The sequence below is a fragment of the Emydura macquarii genome, unplaced genomic scaffold, assembly GCF_026122565.2.
Source record: "Emydura macquarii macquarii isolate MOO-44397 ecotype Brisbane River unplaced genomic scaffold, CSIRO-AGI_Emac_v2 contig_3150, whole genome shotgun sequence".
NCBI lineage: Eukaryota > Metazoa > Chordata > Testudines > Chelidae > Emydura > Emydura macquarii.
The window spans coordinates 51,621-65,701 of NW_027133287.1; the positions used below are offsets into that span (position 1 = coordinate 51,621).

At 42.6% G+C, this 14,081-nt stretch overlaps 1 protein-coding gene across 1 annotated transcript in view; it reads left to right on the forward strand.

Annotated features, from left to right (window-relative positions):
• LOC137142114 (butyrophilin subfamily 1 member A1-like) overlaps positions 1 to 13,868 on the forward strand; it is a 40,415-nt gene extending 26,547 nt beyond the window's left edge. The window contains exons 8-12 of the mRNA XM_067531344.1: positions 1,334 to 1,438; positions 2,103 to 2,123; positions 5,691 to 5,711; positions 12,000 to 12,032; positions 13,354 to 13,868. Of these exons, the coding sequence (XP_067387445.1) occupies positions 1,334 to 1,438; positions 2,103 to 2,123; positions 5,691 to 5,711; positions 12,000 to 12,032; positions 13,354 to 13,868 (695 nt within the window). The remainder of the gene's footprint in view (positions 1 to 1,333; positions 1,439 to 2,102; positions 2,124 to 5,690; positions 5,712 to 11,999; positions 12,033 to 13,353) is intronic.
• The last annotated feature ends 213 nt before the right edge of the window (positions 13,869 to 14,081 follow it).

Here is a 14,081-nt window from a genome sequence, read left to right on the forward strand (position 1 = left end):
GCCTTACTTTCCTGATATTCCAGTGCATGTGCACACACAAACACACACACTCACAAACACACACACAAAACTTCCACCATTTTTTAGAAAAAACTTTCACTCAGTGCACTGACACAAGATGTTCCTGCAACCTTAAATTCATATTAATTATATATTTAAATGTGGTAAATTTTGTACTGTGACTTGTTTGTGATCTTGTCGCTGCACCAACTCATTCTTCATTACTTGTTGTGTGAAATCTTACCTAAATCATGTTATGTTGTTTCTACTGGCTTAAAATTGGAATTGTGTTCCTTAAGTCACTTTGGTCCAGATCCACAAAGGGATTCGATTTACCCTGGTCTATACTCAAAAGTTGCACTTATTAACTATTAAGTTAATCAATGGCACTTTCTTGGGTGAACACTCATATAGGTTCAGAGTGCCCTATAAGTTTTATATTCAGTCTATTCCCTATAGAGTTCAGCTAAATGGAGGCAGGGCACTGTTAAGCTGATTTATTATTTAAGGTTTTGTGCAGTAATTTATATAAATTGGTGGAACCCACAGAGGTTGTCAACTCTTGAACCAATTTAAAAATGACTCCATAAGAGGTTGGCCCCAGTTTCACTAAATCAGAGCACAAACCACGTGCAGAGAAGACCTCAGACACACTTGAAAAGTCCATCCTGGTTATATCCATCATGGAGTCTTTAAACCATGATCTGAGGACTTCAATAACTCCAGTAATAGGTTAGGGGTCTATTACAGGAGTGGGTGGGTGAGGTTCTGTGTCCTGCATTTTGCAAGAGTCAGAGTAGATGATCATATAGTTCCCTTCTGACCTTAAAGTCTGTGACTGAATCACTGTGAACACACGACCAGCAAATGAAAATTAGTTATTTTGCTGCACAAATATCTTCAAGAATAGTGATTATGATTTCTCTAAATATTTGAGGGTAATGGCAGATTTTTCAAAAATATTCTAATTAATCAGGCAATGTCTGAATGTTGCTGAACACTAAGGGACAAATTATTTGCTGGTGTAACTCTATTGAACTCAATGGGGTTTTATGAGCAGATTATTTGGCCCTGAAGTCAATGGCCCTCTGAATAGCAATGCGTCAATCCAGGCCTGTTTTTTCAAGGATAAATCAGTGTTAAAGCTGTGTTGGTTGGAACCATTTGTAACATCACTTTCTAGTCTTTTGTGTCGTACATACACGGGCATTCTTTCACTCTTGTCTCGCACAAATCCTGCTGGGCACTATCTATGTATTTGTATGAAATAAAAACATCTGCTTTCAGTCACCGCTTCCAAACTAAGGAAAGTCCTGGGTGTTTTGTTTTTCAGATCCCTTTTTCCCGAGGGTGAATCCCTGGATGGTGGCTCTGATTGTGATCCTGATGGTTTTGTTTGGTTTCATTGGTCTCACTGTTTATCTCTTTAAAATGAAAGGTAACTATCAGAGGGAGAAATACACTGGACATGAAGGTTTTATTCTAATAAATGAATAAGGGCAATTTAGGAATTGAACATAAAAAGAATGTGTGACCTGCTGATCTATTCCAAATAAAGAAGAAGAACAGATGTGTATTTATTGATAGAGGGTGGGGGCAGAAGTGTGTGGGGAGAGAGAATAGAAAGTGAAGCAGACAATCAGATCATAGCAGACACAGCTGTGTTCTCCTTGGTCCTCCATCTCCCCCTCTTTCCCACTTCTCAGGGGGTTACAGCTGTCTGTCTCTGGTCCCACTTGAGACAAGGTTTTGCAAAGCCTAGGCTCCCATATGTGTACTTCAAATCTCTTTTTTGCTAATGAAGTGTAGTGCACCTTGACATTACAGTGATGGGCCCTATAGAAACACCCTGTGGTAAATCAGTAAATGACACATTTGTTCTTCAGTCAGGGGGGAAAAAAGTCATATCAACTTTTACATAACTCAGACATCCCTGTCCATGCCTCTGTTCACTTAATCCATAAAGAATATCTGCCTAATTTCCAAATAAATGGGACATGTCCCTCTATGCTCCTAATGAATTTTGTTACTATAGCATGTCGTGTTCTAACTCCCATGAAGCACGAGATGAGAATAATTTGTTTATTTCTTTATTTTTTAAGGGAAACTCACTGAAGAAGTGGGTAAGTTTCAATTTTCCTTTTTCCACAAATACAGTTTTTGATGATAGTTACACATTTGTATCTAGACTTGGTTGTTTCTTTGTTTTATTTTTATTTTTGTGTGTGTGTCGGGGTGGGCGGGGGGAAGAGGTTGGTGTGTGTGTGATCGGCTGAATCTTTTAGGGGCTGTTTGGGTGTTTCCAGAGACCCTTTCCCCTAAAGTCCTTCTAATGAGGGAATGAGCTCAGCAGAGGCACGTGTCTCAGAGTTATGGATTTTTCACGCACCTGAGAGAAGTGGCTATGCCAAGTTTTCAGTGCAGACGAGACCTCAATCTCAGAGTTTTTCACAAGAACCTACAGAGGTCTGGCTTGTTAATGAAGGTGTGCTGCAGTGGGAATGTTCTGTAATATGTTTATCAAGCACATGTGTGCCTCAGTTTACCCTATATGCGGCATTGTTAGTAGAGGTGAAAGGACTGTTTGCTCCCAGAGCAGGCTAGGAGACATAAGTGCAGGTGCTGCCTGGCTGTCTGGGCCTTAGTCCCTATATCGATGGAGCACCTGAGAAGACCATGGCAACTCCAGTCAGCTGGACATTGGCACCCAGCAACCAATGACCCAGAGGCAGATGGATTTCCCCACACCTGAGCAGGGAAGCTGAGCAACATCCCCTAGCTCAAGAGCAAAGGATCGTAGAGGTGTGAGGTGGGGGATAGGTGGTGGCTGATGGAAGCAGTCGTGGCTTTCTCCTGGGGTCTGACCAAGGGGGTCAGACAGACAGAGAGACAGACAGAGCTAGAACAGTGAGGTTCACTACAGTTTGGCTGGGCTCTGGGCTGACCAGAACAGTCTGTGCTGTAACCTTCCATTCTCGGTGACAATGTGAGGGCTTCCTAGGCAGCTGTGTCCAGGTAACTAACACCCGACTGTTCTGACAGCGCTCTTTGAGTGTCGCTGTGAACGCTCGGTGAGGTGCGTTTATCCCTGAAGAATGTGCTGAGGGAGTCTGGACAGCTGGACCCCAGGACAGGGTTTATTTTCAACCACTCCCTGCTGTAGTCAGCTTGGACCTGGTTGGAAGGGCCCTTTTGAGTAACAAACATTCACAAGTTATCTTCCTACCAGCGGGTCTGTTGCAAGAATCACCTACCTCTGAGTTCCAGCAGCCTTCCTCCTGCCTGCCACCCCCTTCCTGTGACAAACTCTCCCTTTCAAGATCATGTCCTCCGAGTGGAGCAGGTCCTGCAGCAACGCCTGGTTAATACCACTTGAGCCCAGAGGAGTTTTCGTCTTTTCCCGTCTGTGATGGGGTGTGGCCCTTTGACAGAGTCCAGTTTTATAAAAATTGGAGTAAGTCTAAATTAGATAAACTTCACAGCACAATGTTATTTGGGGTGTGGGAAGAAGCAATAGAAAAGAAGCTGAATAGAAATAATCACCCTGCCTGAACTTTTGTATTGATGATAAAGAGAAACAACACAGAAGGGAAGGAAAACTCATAAACTTTGATATGTATTTCTGTTTATTCTGTAGGGAAATGAGATCTAGACATTGGCAAGTGTCATTGTCCTTCCTCTGATAAGTCATTTTTGTATGAAATTGGATCCTTACGTGGGAGTGTAATTGAGTCATTGCTGGGTTAGGTGACCTAGTGGTTAGCACACTTAGTGCCCCCTCCCAGTGGGCAGGTCTTGCCGTCCAGGTCCTCTTTTTTTAATCAGAGGAGCAGGGAGTCAGGCAGTGGTAGGGGAGCCCAGGCCCGTCCACTCCACCTGGCCCTGACCCAAGAGGAGGGTCAACAATGTCTGGTCCCCAAAGTGGTCCTCTGAGTCGCCCTCCCTGCATCACTTCCTACCTCTGCTGTTCTCCTCCAGCTTCCAGTCCAAGATAAGATGAAAAGAAAAAGAAAAGGCAATCAAAGCATCAGCCCCAACCAGGCTAAGCGTACAGTCAGTCCTTGGGGAGACTTCTCTGGCAGCCTTGTTGGAAGGCTTCTCTGACCACTGTCGGAAGACAGGATACTGGGTTAGATGGATCAATGGTCTGACCCAATATGGCCGTTCTTATGTTCTTGTCAGGACCCTTCAGGGTAGGTCTGTCCTCCTCAGCCTCTTCCTTCTGAGCTGGATTACTCCCTTTTCACCTCTTTCTCCAGTTGGAGACTGATCTGCAGGGCTGGAGGGTCAGGGATACCTGGGCCCAGTACCATCCTTTCACCCTTCAGGCCAAGAGTAAGTTTGTATACGACCCCCTCAGACTTTGGGCTGTGGTGTCCTGGGGCCAGTTCATGTCCCCTCCATCCTGTGATAAGAAGTTAGCATATTTGTTTTCTGTGCCTGAATGATGTGCCGGCTGAAAGCTACATGGCTGCATTGAGAGATACCGCTGCATATTACCTGGGTTATGGTGTGTAATTGAGTTCAGCCAGTGGAGTGGGGCATGGTCAGTTACTAGGTGGAAGGGGTATCCCTACAGGTAATTGCTTAGGGCGTCAACGGCTCATTTCACCTTCGGGGCCTCCTTCCTGTCGTTCAATTAGGCTACCTCCTGTGGGAACAGCTTCCTGCTGAAATAGAGAACAGAGCGTTCTCTTCCTCCAAATTCTGGAGTCTGATATCAGACACATCTCTTTGGAGAATAAAGGACGTTTAGAAGTCTGATTGGAATTCTCCTGGCTGCTGGGTCAATGAGTCTTTTAGTGCCCTAAATGCCTTGTCACGGTTTTTAGTCCAATGGACCTTTTTGGGTGCAGTGTCTTTAACCAGCCTGTCAAAGGGGCAGCTCTGGCAGTGAAGTTTGGGATGAATGGTGGATAGTATCCCGCTAATCCCAGAAAACCGCCGGACTTGCTTCTTTGTGGAAGGGACAGGGCAGGACTAGAGATTGGAGTTCTTTCAAGAAAGATTGTAACTGCACTGTCTGCCCTTCCCCTGCACAGCATACCCTAGGTAAGTGACTTCTTGGTTGGCCAGGCGGCATGGCTTGGCCATCTAACCTGCCTCTTTGAGAGCTCGTAATACCGCAGCAACATGCTTCATATGCTTGGCCCGGCTCTCACTGTAGATGATGATATCGTCTATGTAGGTGGCTGCGTAGGATGTATGTGGGCACTCTGTCCAACAGTGGCTGGAAAGCGCCGTGTGAAGTCCAAAGAGCTTGGATTTAAAGTGGTATACACCATTAAGGCAGTTTGTTCAGTTGTTGTGAAGTTGTTCGCTTTTACATTTAAATTTTTTTTTTTGCATTATTAAACCTTTTGTTTTTTTCCTTACTTGTTGTTTATTATCATTCTTTCTTTGTGGGGCGTGTTTTTTTAATATGACTATATAAAACTTGGGGAAAAACTAAACTGGATGAATTTCACACAAAAAGCTAATTAGAAAAATGAATAAGCAATAGAGTCACAGAGTCACAGAGTTTAAGACCAGAAGGGATGACCGGATCCTCCAGTCTAACTTCCTGAAGAGGAGATTGAATAGATATAATCTCTGAATCTTCATTGTCACACTGATGATAAAGAGAAATAAAACATAAGAAAATGGAAATCTCTAACAAAAAGATGTATTTATTTCTCTCCAATTTTTAGACAAACGAGATCAAGAAATAAGTAAGTGTCATTATCCTTCCTCTGACAAGTTACTTTTTGTACCAATTTGGATCCTCATGTGGGAATTTGTTTAAACATGGTGGAGGTGTTTGTATTTAAATTGAACTTTTAAAATAGTTGCAATATGAAACCTTTTTTTTTGTTTCTTTTCTTGCTTTATTATTATTATTATTATTATTATTATTTATTATTATGGTGCAGTGTGGGCATTTGTTTTTAATGTAACTTTTTTAAAATGTGGGGATAGGCGAAACTGGTTGAATTTCAGTTCACACCAAAAGCTAATTTGAAAAAATTAATATGAAATAGAGTCATAGAGTCAAAGAGTTTAAGGCCAGACAGGATGACCGGATCCTCTAGGTTGACCTCCTTAAGAGGAGATTGAATAGAAATAATCTCTCAATCTTTACTGTTTTATTGATGATAAAGAGAAATAAAACATTTATCAACGCTTACCAAAAATATGTATTTATTTCTCTTTAAATTTTAGACAAACGAGATCAAGAAATAAGTAAGTGGCATTATCCTTCCTCTGACAAGTTACTTTTAGTACCGATTTGGATCCTCATGTGGGAGTTTGTTTAATTGTGGTGGAGGTGTTTGTTTTAAAATTGAACTTTTAAAATCTTTACAATATGAAAACTTTTATTGTTGGTTTTTTTGCTTTAGTAGTAATAATAGTAGTATTTTGGCAGATTGAGGGGGTTGCTTTTTAAATGTACCTTTATAAAATGTGGGGAAAGATGAAACTGGAAGAATTTTCAGTTCACAACAAAAACTTATTTGAAAAACTTTTAAGCAATAGAGTTTAAGACTAGAAGAAATGACCAGATCCTCTAGTTTGACCTCCTTAAGAAGAGATTGAATAAAAATAATCTCTCAGTCTTTACTGTCGTACTTATGATAAAGAGAAATTAAACATAAGAAAAGGAAAACACCTAACACAATATGTGTATTTCTGTTTAATTTTTAGGCAAACGAGATAAAGAAATTGGTAAGTGTCATTACCTTTCCTCTGACAAGAATTTCTTTTGTACCAAATTGGATCCTCATGTGGGAGTTTGTTTAATTGGTGTGAAATTGTTTGCTTTTAAATTCCACTTTTAAAATGTTGTTGCAAGATTTAACCTGTTTTTTGTTTGTTTGTGTGCTTGCTTTTCATTATTACTGTTTCTTTGGTTGCGGGGTTAGTGTCACTTGAAAAAATGTGGGGAGACTCAAAACTGGATAGATTTCACACCAAAATCTAATTTGAGTCACAGAGTATAAAACCAGAAGGGATCATTGGATCCTCTATCGTCTGATGTCCTGAAGAAGCGGTTGATTTCTCTCAGCCTTCACTGTCATGTTGATGATATAAGGAAATAAAACATAAGAAAAGGGAAACACCTAACAAACAATATGTGTATTTCTGTTTTATTTTTTAGGCAAACGAGATATAGAAATTGGTAAGTGTGATTAACCTTCCTCTGACAAGAAATTTTCGTACCAAATGCTCATGTGGGAGCTTGTTTAATTATTGTAGAGTTTGTTTGCTTTTAATTCTAACTTTTAGAATTTTGTGGCCATATTAAACCTCTTTTTATTGTTTGCTTTCTTGCTTTTAACTATTATTCTTTTTTTAGGGGAGTATTATTGTAACTTTATAAAATGTGGGGAAAGACTAAATTGGATAAATTTCCCACCAAAAGCTAATTTGAGAAATTGATAAGCAATAATGGCATAGAGTCACTGAGTTTAAGACAGAAGGAACCACTGGATCCTCTAATCTGGCATTCTGAGGACAAGTTTGGTATCTCTCAGCTTTCACTGTCGTACTGATGATAAAGAGAAATACATCATAAGAAAAGGGAAACGTCTAACAAAAATATAATAATTTTTATGCAAACGAGATATAGAAATTGTTAAGTGTCGTTATCCTTCCTCCAACCAGAAATATTTTGTACAAAATTGGACCCTAATGAGGGAATTTGTTTCATTGTTGTGGAGTTGTTCCCTTTTAATTTTTTTCTTCTTTTTTCCTCTTTTTTTGAGCAGTGGGGGTTGTTTGTTTAATGTAATTTTATAAAATTTGGGAAAAGAATAAACTGCATGAATGTGACACCAAAAGGTAATTTGAAAAATGGATCATTTTGATTCACAGAATTTAATAGCTGAAGGGAGGACTGGAGTCTCTAGTCTGACCTCCTGAAGAGGAGGTTTAATAAAAATAATCTCTCAGCCTTAATGTCATATTGAAGATAAAATGAAATAAAGGGAAACTTCTAACAAAATTTTTTTTCTTTCTTTCTTTAATGGGAAACACAATGCAGAAAATGGTAAGTCTGATTCTCTGCCCTCTGATGAGAACATTTTTATACAATGTTGTGATACCTCATATGGGTGATTTGTTTCTTTAATTTCTGGAGTTGTTTCATTTTTAGAAAAGTTCCAGAGGGGTAGCTGTGTTAGTCTGTATACAGCAAAAACGAGAGTTCTATAGCACTTTAAAGACTAACAAATTTAATTTCTACAGGCATTAAAGACTAACAAATTTAATTTCTTCAGGCATAAGCTTTCAAGTGCTACAGAACTCTTGTTGTTTTTTCATTTTGAGAGTAACTTTTTAAAAGAAATTAGGGAAAGACAAACCTGAGGACTTTCAAAGCAAAATGTAATATGGACTGTTTTAATGAACAAAAACTGAGTTTTGTGTTGCAGTGATCTCTCTGAGTATCAGGGATGAACTAAAGTAAGCTCGCATCTTTACCTTAATACTGACAACTTAGTACAAAAGAACTCTAGCTTGTAAAAGAAGAAAGTTATACCTGAGGTTTGACACTATGTGGATGAGCCCTATCAAAAGTGCCACTGTGGAAACACAGTTAATAAATGCTTCGTTTTTGCGCAGACAGGAAAGAAATTCAGAGCTAATTTCCAGCTTTCAAACTAAGCTTTTTTTGAGTCATGAGAGCCAAAATATAATTGATTGTCAAATCTTTCTGCCCGACTTCCACATAACTCAAACACAGCCCTCCACAACCCCTTGAATTTCAGTCCTTTCTTGTGTATTAATGCAGAAGGAAGCTCTCAATAATCATTAATATTTATTTCCATATTTTTAAAGGGAAACTTATGGCAGCATTTGGTAAGTCTCCATTCCTCTCTTTCCACAACTACAACTTTCTACATAACTGTATCTTGATCAGGTGGGGGTTTTGGTTTGTTTGTGTGCGTGCACACGTCTTGATTTCTTTCTTTAATGTGGGGTAAGGCTAAGACTGATAATTTTCACACCAAAAGATAATTTGGAAAAATGCAAGAAAGAATTAAAAGAAAGAGGTTTAAATCGAAATGAGCTCTCAGTCTTAACTTTAGTACTGACCGTACTGAGAAATGAGACAGAAGAGATAAATGTCATATAAATAAAATAGGGATTTGAATAGAAATAATCACTCATTCTTTACCTTCACAATGACAACCAAATGTAATAAAAACATGTAATATATAAAAGAAGGGGGAAATGAACCTTTTCACTTTTGCGGTAAGACATGAGTCTCTCTCAATAGATTTGTTTCTACTAATCAGAGAAACAGCAAATAGCCAAATCATTTTATCTAAGTATACATATTTGTAATTTAACTTTTCTTCACAATTGTAAATCTTTTCAAATAATGATTAAGTCTCTGACTCTGTAAAGTCATGAACTTAGAGTAACATAGAAAACTAGCTTTGCAAAATATTTTAAAATTTCATGAAAGTTTTCAACTGTTTGAAATGGATCTATTTGTTTGGTTGGGGATATTTTGATTTTTTAAAAATTCTGATCAACACTGTTTATTTATTAAAATTAAAAACTTTATAAATTAATAAAAAGATATTTCACAGAATGTATTTGATTTTAAAAAGCCCCATATAAAATATTTAAAAAATGTTCATAATACTGACAATCTTTTGCCAACAAACAAACAAAAAAATCTATAAACCATATTTTTCTGAAAAAGGCCATTTTAAAAAAAATGTATATATATTATTTTTCTAGATTTCATGTGTTTTATGTGTCTGAGTAGAACCCATTGAATTCAATGGAACTACTCCTATACATGGAAGCATACAAATAGAGGGTTAGAAGGAACTTTGAGAAGTCATCGACTCCAGCCCCCTGCACTGAGGCAGGACCAAGTAAACTTAGACCATCCCTGACAGCTGTTTGTCCAACGTGTTCTTAAAAACCTCCAGTGCCAGGGATTCCACAACCTGCCCTGGAAGCCTGTTCCACTGCTTAATTACCCTTATAGTAAGAGAGATTTTCCTAAAATCTAACCTAAATCACGGGAACCTGTGACCATACGTGTTAATAGTTACATAGGTAATGGGACTTCTTATAATAGAAAAGTCTTTCAAATGTGCAGTCACTAGAGGAATGTCTTCACTGCGGAGTTAGTCCTGGGAATTTGCACCCGGGTCTAAGCAACTGGGTCAGTGTTGCCCAGGTGTGAGTGTCCCCACTGCAAAGCCCTACCCAAGTCATGCCCGTGTTGCTTTGTCCCCAGTGGTGCTGTTCACACCTGTGTGAGGCGCTAGGACTTCTAGCGGGATGTCCCATGGTACTTAGCACCACACTGCGTTATGAATTCTTTCTCAGTGTATTGTGAGAGAACTTGTCTGTTCTTCCTGGGCTCTGTGCAGAAGTGATCTTAGCCCATCAGCTCAGAATAGTAACCACTTCTGGCCTGGCAAACACCACACATCTGCCTGCAGCCCTGTTCCAGCCAGGGGCAAGGCATGGATCCAACTCGGAATGAGGAGGTGCTCCAGCTGTTGGAGTTAATGCAACTCTCATTTCACAACCAGAAGGCAGATGTAGGGCATAAGACAAGGTGCAGGACATTTCAGAAGCAGCTTGTCACTCTGGGAAGGCGGTGGCATGACTTGCTGAGGAGATCATGCAGATATATGCTTCTGCTGCCCATTTCCCTACATTTCCAAGCACTGCTTGTACTGCTTTGCATGCCTGCAGCAGAGTGTGCCAGAACACAGCACTGGTTTCGTGTTTATTTCCCCTGCCTGCATACACACTTGGAATCCATGTGACCAGGGAGGAGCGGGTAAGAAAGGAGGAAGAGAGAAAATGGAGGTTTCTTCTGACCTCAGGTGAAGTTTTGTTATCAAAGCTGACCAGCCCCACCCCCAGCACACAACATCCCTATGTCAGTAATGAGATTGGTTACAAACATTGTTAATATTCCCCAGAACAATAACAAATCTGGCAGCTTGCATCTTACCCAGCTGCTGCAATGCTGGCCCCTCTTCTCCATCCTTCCTGGGCCATTCTCCATCTGCTCCCCGAAGAGGTACTGGGACTCAGGCTTCAGGTCATTCTGGCTATGCTACAAAGCATGTAGCATTTGCTCTTGCTCCTCTGGTCCTGCTACGCCTGATCAACCATCAGCACCATCCGTAGTCCAAAGCTCATCTAGAGGGAAAGTGGGCTCTCTGCTTGGGGCACTGCCAGGCGCCTGGTCCAGCTCCTTGTAGAAAGGGCACATTCCCAGTGAGTTGTCAGACTCGGGGGATGTGATCCTGGCTTTTATGTAGTCTGGAGGGATTTGATTTTCTCCCTACACTGCGATTCCCTCTGGTAAATTCCCTTCTCTGCCAGCTTCTTGGAGATATCCTTCTGCAACAGCTGATTTTGAGTTCATCCCTCTGCAAATAATGGGTATTACTGAGCTCGCACCAGAAGCACTCTGGAAGTGCAGTAGAATTGTAGCAGACCACATGTAATGGTCCAATGTATAGATCACCAGGGTCTATACATTGGAAGGTGGCTTCTGGTATAGAAGAAGAACATAGGTAGTGACCAAGAAAATATGGCCCTGGAGGAACCGTGGGAAAGCACTGGAGGACTATCGGCATCTGAGATGATTAGCCTTCATCCACACTGCAAAGTACCCAGGTAACCAACCTGAAATAAAGTGGAACCTGGACTGTAGCCTATACCCAAAGTCTTGCCAGCGAGTCTGAATTTAAAGGAGCAGCAAACTTGAGTCAGAGTTTTTCTGCTTGAGCAATAAACAGCTTAGGGGCAGCAGCCAGGTAAGATCCTGGGCTAACTCTGCAGTGAAGATACACCCTGGGAGAGAGAGACTCATGCAGGTCAGTGGAGCTTCTGATGATTTATATGACAGGATACTGCTGGAAAACTTATCACTTTATTTTCCCCTCATTGTAATAGTTTGTACAATATTGAATCATGAAATACTTCTTGAGATCAGCTCTCATCTCTAATGATGTGCTTGGTTTTAGGGTGGAGAAGACACGTGGCACCTATAGAAGAAGGTAATTAATGATAGTATTTTATCAATGTAAATTCCCAGGAGACAATGTTCCTCTTTTTCCTTGAATGTGGCAGTGGCCGTGTTAGTTCATTCCCTAGCATCCTGCATTTCACAGCACATCATGAGGTGAGGCAGGGCTGTGATTGTGTCCTAGCACACCACAATGATCTGTATCATATTGCATCTACTCTTCCTGCCTCTCTACTGCCTACATGGGCTCTGCACCCGACAGAGATTTGTGAGAACAGCTTCCGCTCATTGGACAGAGCCAGTGGGAAATGCAGCTCCACAACCTCTAGCCCAGGGGGAGTTTTTCTCTCCATGTTCTGATGGCCTATCTCCAATGCTGCTCTGTTTCTTCCTTCATCTCCTCTATGGAGGAAGCCAGTAGCTCTGCAGTGACCTCATATAGATTTGGTGAGCAGGGAGTGTGTCTGTGGGTGATCCTTGCTCTAATCTCAAGTAGGGGAACAGAGCCTTGATCACAGACAGATGCTCTCCTGGCTCCAATATACAGATCCAGGGAGCTCCTCTGATCAGGCTGCTAAACTAGGATGCAGCAGAATAAAACCAGTACAGACAGGCTCTGGAACCTGGGATCTTGTCTCTTTTCTCTTCTCTCCAGCTACCATGATACCAGAATTCTCCTATCCCCATTAAACAGGACATCACTTTAGTCTCCCAGCACTAGCATGGCCCTCTCTTTCTTTCCACCAGCCACCTACTCCACAGCTCCCCCCACACTTCGCTTCTTCCTCATTCAACTAGAAGCCCTTCCCCTGTGTTAACCCCTCCCTCATGCTCATGTACTTTTGTGTTGCAACTGCTGCTGAGTAGTGCAGTTCTGGGCATGTTCAATCCTGCTCCTGTTTGGCCCGTTGCTGTCCGAGGACTGACATTTCAGAGCAGGCAGGATACCAGCGGGAGGGAGGCCCCAAAACAAAGTCCAGCTCAGGGGCTGCAGGGACACAGTGAGATTCAAGCTGGGGAGGGGGAGGGGGACTCTGTCAATGTTCACTGAGTTGTACAATCTGCCAGGGCCCCAAGAGTCTCTAGGTCCCTCCGTGGGGAGAGGTCGGGGCAGGGGGGAAAGATTCCAAGTCCCAGGCTTGGCCCAGCTGATACTTTCACTCTGTGACTCGTCTCTGCCAGACAGTGACTCTCCCCAGCACTTTGCTGCCATCTCAGAGCTGCCGGGTAAATCCTGGAGGAAGGAGATTTCCTGATTCACGCTCCAGGCGGGGCAGATTCTGTCACTGACACCATCAAACCCTCCCCCAGGGCTGAGCTCTGCCCCTAACGCTCTGATTCTCTCTCCCCAGCAAATGTGACTCTGGATCCAGACACGGCTCATCCCAACCTCGTCCTGTCTGAGGATGGGAAAAGTGTGAGAGGGACAGACACACGGCAGGATCTGCCCGACAACAATGAGAGATTTGACACTGAGCGCTGTGTGCTGGGCTGTGAGGGATTCACCTCGGGGAGACATTGCTGGGAGGTGGAGGTGGGGGATGGGCGATGCTGGGCTGTGGGGGTGGCCAGAAAGTCTGTGAAGAGGAAGGGATGGATCAGCCCTAGCCCTGAGGAGGGGATCTGGGCTGTGCGGCAGTTGTGGGATCAGTTCCAGGCTCTCACCTCCCCTGAAACCCCCCTGCCCCTGCGCCGGGTCCCCAGCAGGATCCGGGTGTGTCTAGACTGTGACCGGGGGCAGGTGACATTTTTCGATGCTGGTGACCAGGCCCCGATCTTCACTTTCCCGCCGGCCTCTGTCCCTGGGGGCAGAATCCGCCCCTGGCTCTGGGTAGGGCCACGATCCCGGCTCAGACTGGGTCCCTGAGACACTGGGGACCCTCTCTAGCCTCACACACCCTAGTCTCTATGACCCTGGAGGACTCCTATCCACCCAGGCACTTCATCTCTATGATCCCTGGAAGCTCCTTCCCCCTCCCTGCAGCACCAGGGATGGGAGGGGGAGGAGGGTGAAGAACCCCTGGAGCTGCAGGGGGAGCAGAGGGGCCCTGAGGGGCAGATGTGGGGCTGGGCAGGGGCA